General features: G+C 34.1%; 1 protein-coding gene across 1 annotated transcript; it reads left to right on the forward strand.

The window, feature by feature from the left end:
- The first annotated feature begins 826 nt into the window (after positions 1–826).
- Positions 827–4,022, forward strand: LOC115718797 (calcium-dependent protein kinase 34). The gene is made up of 8 exons (XM_030647621.2): positions 827–2,025; positions 2,119–2,262; positions 2,348–2,500; positions 2,571–2,686; positions 2,833–3,000; positions 3,096–3,223; positions 3,331–3,430; positions 3,539–4,022. Exons 1-8 carry the CDS (start codon positions 1,296–1,298, stop codon positions 3,632–3,634), a joined length of 1,635 nt encoding a protein of 544 aa, XP_030503481.1. The 5' UTR covers positions 827–1,295; the 3' UTR covers positions 3,635–4,022.
- Positions 4,023–5,073: the final 1,051 nt, after the last annotated feature.

Genomic DNA, 5,073 nt, shown 5'->3' on the forward strand with positions numbered 1-5,073 from the left:
GACGAAAAAAGTTCAGGAGCAACGATTTAGTACATGTCAAAGTTCAGTGAAAAAAATTACTAATTAGCCATGATTTAATTTAAAGCAAATATCACATCTAACATTAGGATAGTAATGAAATTGAGTGAAAAAGTTAGACGAAATTTTATGTGAAAAGGTTAATAGGCTCATAGTATATAGTAAGATATATTCACAACTTAAAAGTATCATTTCAGCAAAGGTTGGTTAATAGAAATTAAACATGCATGTTAGAGACGTGTTATATATCATAAATAAAATGCAACTTTGTTGGCCACTTCAGACTAATTCAAGTAAATGGATGTGAATATAAGAGGAGGTGATAATTTCGTATCTGTTTTTGAATTATGAATTTCCTTATAATAATTATTCTTTTGTTTAGCATCTATCAAATTTATCTTAAATTTTTATAATTATTTTAATCTATGCATACTTGAAGGATGAATTATTATTGTTATAACTATGTCACATGCTGTATCTTTGTGCTATATGTGAATTAATCATACATGTTGTTGGTTATGTGGGGTCTTGATACATTTACAAATTGTACATTAAAGTGCATGCGTAATGGTTTGAGTGTTGAGTTCTACAATTTTTGCTATTGTTTATTTATAATAACCTTTGAAAAAAGTACATATGATCTAATATCTGATAAGAAACGAATAAGGTCTAAAGACAAGAGATTATAAGACGTTGAAGCCACTAACTAATTAATATTTTCAGAAAATCTTTTTTTTTTTTGAAACGGAATTTTCAGAAAATCTTGAATGATATAAATAAATAGGAATTACAATGAAAGTTTACGCGTATTTACATATGTATATTTATTTATTTTGCACTAACTTCCTGATTTAGCTGGGTGGGTGTCATATATGAAACATTTTACAACTCACAACACCAAATATCTAGCTTGTCATTCCTCAAAAAAAAAAAAAAAAATAGTTTATATGGTAATTAATAATACGTGTATAATACCATTGTTTCTCCTAAAAATCCTCTCCACCCTTGTCTTGAAATTAATCACCAAAAAAAAAAGACTCTTTCAATAACATAAAACACCCAACCTCCTACAATCCCTCACTATCGATCTTTTCTCAAATACCATTGTCATTCCCAGTTGTAGCTTCTGTTTTGCCAACCTTAATTCTTTTTTGGTTTGTTTTCACATCTTTCTCATCTGTTACAATCATTTTCTTCAAAACCCAGAATCCAAATAACATTCATCTCACCTTTTTTTGGCCACTCTCTCTTCTCTGTCCCTCTTTCTTTCTTCTATCATGGGCAATTGTTGCTCTCAAGGCAAGACCAATGATAATGGACAAGACACCATTAAGGCAGGTTCAACCCCAGAAAACAACTCAGACGACATTAATAATAATAATAACAATGGTCGTGGAAAAAACTCTAATAATGCAGGGCCAGCTAATGGTAATAACAAGGCCAATAACCAAGCAGCCTCAGCAGGTTCAACCAAGAATAATTCGAAGCCTGCCCCGATCGGCGCAGTGTTGGGGAGGCCTATGGAAGATGTTAGATCGACATACAACATTGGTAAGGAGCTTGGGCGTGGACAGTTTGGGGTGACACATTTGTGCACTCACAAGGTGAGTGGGGAGCAATTTGCTTGCAAAACAATTGCCAAAAGAAAGCTTGTGAATAAGGAGGACGTTGAGGATGTGAGGCGAGAGGTTCAGATTATGCACCATTTGACTGGTCAGCCTAACATTGTTGAGCTTAAAGGAGCTTATGAGGACAAGCATTCTGTCCATTTGGTCATGGAGTTGTGCGCCGGTGGTGAGCTTTTCGATCGGATTATCGCTAAGGGACACTACACCGAACGAGCTGCTGCTTCTCTTCTCAGGACTATTGTTCAGATTGTTCACACTTGTCATTCCATGGGAGTCATTCATAGAGATCTCAAGCCTGAGAATTTCCTTTTGCTTAATAAGGATGAGAATTCTCCTCTTAAGGCTACAGATTTTGGTCTCTCTGTTTTTTATAAACAAGGTTTGGAATTTGATCATTGTTTCATTCCATTTAAAACAACAACATAACAATGTGTGTTTTTGTTTACCATTATTGTTGTTATTATTATGACAGGTGAAGTGTTCAAAGACATTGTTGGTAGCGCATATTACATTGCTCCTGAAGTCTTGAAGAGAAGATATGGGCCAGAAGTTGATATATGGAGTGTTGGGGTCATGTTATATATCCTTTTATGTGGTGTCCCACCTTTTTGGGCAGGTATATGTATAAAAAAAATACTTGTATTTGATTGCTTGATTAATAGTCTAGTTTTTCTTTTTTAATTAATATATGGTTTTGATAGAATCGGAACATGGGATTTTCAATGCAATCTTGCGTGGTCATATTGATTTCACAAGTGATCCATGGCCTTCAATTTCAACTGGAGCAAAGGATCTTGTAAGGAAAATGTTGCATTCAGATCCCAAACAGAGATTGACAGCTTTCCAAGTTCTTAGTAAGTACATTAGTTCCTCTATTATAATGTAGATGGATACATATGTATATATTAAATCTCCTTTCTGCAGCTCATCCATGGATTAAGGAAGATGGTGAAGCACCAGATACTCCTCTTGACAATGCTGTACTCAACAGGCTCAAACAATTCAAAGCTATGAATCAATTCAAGAAAGTTGCTTTAAGGGTAATCATAAGATTTATACTATCTAATTATAAATCCCATTATTAGTTAAGGTAATCTAAATCTAATGTCATAATCTCTCTCTCTCTCTCTCTCTCTCTCTCTCTCTCTCTCTCTCTCTCTCTATATATATATATATATATATATAGGTTATTGCCGGGTGTTTATCAGAAGAAGAAATCATGGGATTAAAACAAATGTTTAAAGGAATGGATACTGACAATAGTGGGACCATAACACTTGAGGAGCTCAAGCATGGATTAGCCAAACAAGGAACAAAGCTTTCTGAAGTTGAAGTTAAACAATTAATGGAAGCTGTAATAATCCTCTCCTCTCACTCAAGATTATTATAAGCACTTCTTCATAGGTACATGTGAACTGAAAATTAATGTTGTTTGACTTAATTAATTAGGCTGATGCTGATGGGAATGGGACCATAGACTATGATGAGTTCATTACAGCCACAATGCACATGAATCGTATGGACAGAGAAGAACATATATATACTGCTTTCCAACACTTTGACAAAGATAACAGCGGGTATTGATAATTAACAAGAATGATATTTTGATATTTACTTGATAAAATCATATACATACATTTTGTTTATTTTGGGGTGTGTGTGTATTGATGATGATTAAATTTAGGTACATAACGACTGAAGAACTAGAGCAAGCTCTCCGTGAATTTGGCATGCATGATGGAAGGGACATAAAAGAAATCATTTCTGAAGTTGATGCCGATAATGTGAGTATTATAAGTTAGTATATTGTCTCTTCTGTTATACATATCCAAAACTGTATTTTTCACCATATATATATAAAAATATATATATATATATGTGTGTGTATGTAGGATGGGCGAATCAACTATGATGAATTTGTGGCTATGATGAGAAAAGGAAACCCAGATGCTAATCCAAAGAAGAGACGTGATGACGTATTTGTTTGACTTTGATTTTATGTGTGTATGTATCATGTATGCTGATGCAAATTATTTATGTAGAGAAAAAGAAGTGGAGGGGAAGTGTTATATACTTCAAAAGAGAGGGAGAGAGAGAGAAAGAGATAAACTCAATATTTATACGAGCTTTACAAGTGGATTTTATGGGTGGATCAATGCTCTATGTACAGTACTGACTATTAGAAAAACAACACAAAAAAGAAAGAAGGGGAAGTATAGGGGTAGTGGCTCAACAGAAACATAATATTGGAGTTTCATTCTTATTTATTTATTCGATCATATAAGAAATTCTTTAGGGTTGTAATCATTTCCTCGTGTGTAGTATATGTATATCAACTATTTTCATGTTTGTCAAATTTTTAACCTTAACCAAAAATGCTCATTAAATTCCAAGCAATGAGAAAAAAACCAAGAATTCTTGACCAAATTGCACTAAAAAACCGTGTTTTTGCAAATGTCAATTGTATATAAGAAAATATAAAATCGTAAGCGTTTCTAGCAAAGAAAGTAATTCCGCTACAAAGAAAACCGAACAAAGCGAGAATATAAAATATTTGCGACTTAAAAATAAATAACTTGACACAAGAGATTTATACGTGGTATCGTTGTTCTCACAAACACTCCTAGTCCACGGCCACGCCTGCAGAATGAAATCAATTAATAAAGTATCAAAATTACAAAGACAATTGAATTAAACAAGTTTAGACTCCCTCTAAAGTATTGCCGCAATCCTTTGTAATCCACTTTATGAATCTGACTTCTTGAAACACCTTCAAGCCCGAACTCCCTTCGTCTTTTAAGTGTGAGTGCTTACTTTCTCCCGAAGTAAGGCTTCAACAAGTCTTCTCCCGAAGACCAAGTGCTTACTTCCTCCCGAAGTAAGGCTTTATCAAGTCTTCTCCCGAAGACCAATCTCTTGTTCACCAAGTAGTTCTTCACAACCTCTAGGATGGAGTAAGAACAGAAATAGAACAACTAGAACCTAGATGAACAACTAGGCTCTCACAAAACAAAGAAACACTCTCTTCTCTCAAAAGATAAATACAAAAAATGAATAATGGAAGAGGTGATTCGAATGGTTGCTCTCTAGGCTCTATTTATAGAACATAGAAACCAAAGAGGCAACCACAAGTTCGAATCTACAGCTGTACAAGAACTTTCCTAAAGAAACACGTATCTGCTACATCGTATCTCGGTTGTCGACGCAAAGAGATTCGATTAAACGGAAACTTGCTAAAATCGAGTCCGATCTTCTATCAATGCTTGATTCCTGCCAAAAACAGATTAGATATTCTGATTGTATCAAGATACAATCGAAATCAATAAGGAAAAGTCAATAATCAAAGTTTCCCTAAAAAAGACAACTTTCCTAAAGAGAATTCCTTCTCTTTTGAGAAGTTTTTCAACAAAGGAAAGTTCAGCTGAAA

Source organism: Cannabis sativa, chromosome 2 (assembly GCF_029168945.1).
Source record: "Cannabis sativa cultivar Pink pepper isolate KNU-18-1 chromosome 2, ASM2916894v1, whole genome shotgun sequence".
NCBI lineage: Eukaryota > Viridiplantae > Streptophyta > Magnoliopsida > Rosales > Cannabaceae > Cannabis > Cannabis sativa.

Coding starts and splice junctions, on each gene's coding strand:
- LOC115718797 (XM_030647621.2), top strand. CDS start 1,296: ATGGGCAATTGTTGCTCTCAAGGCAAGACCAATGATAATGGACAAGAC. Junction 3,001..3,095: donor TTAAACAATTAATGGAAGCT/GTAATAATCCTC, acceptor TTAATTAATTAG/GCTGATGCTGATGGGAATGG. Junction 3,431..3,538: donor CTGAAGTTGATGCCGATAAT/GTGAGTATTATA, acceptor GTGTGTATGTAG/GATGGGCGAATCAACTATGA.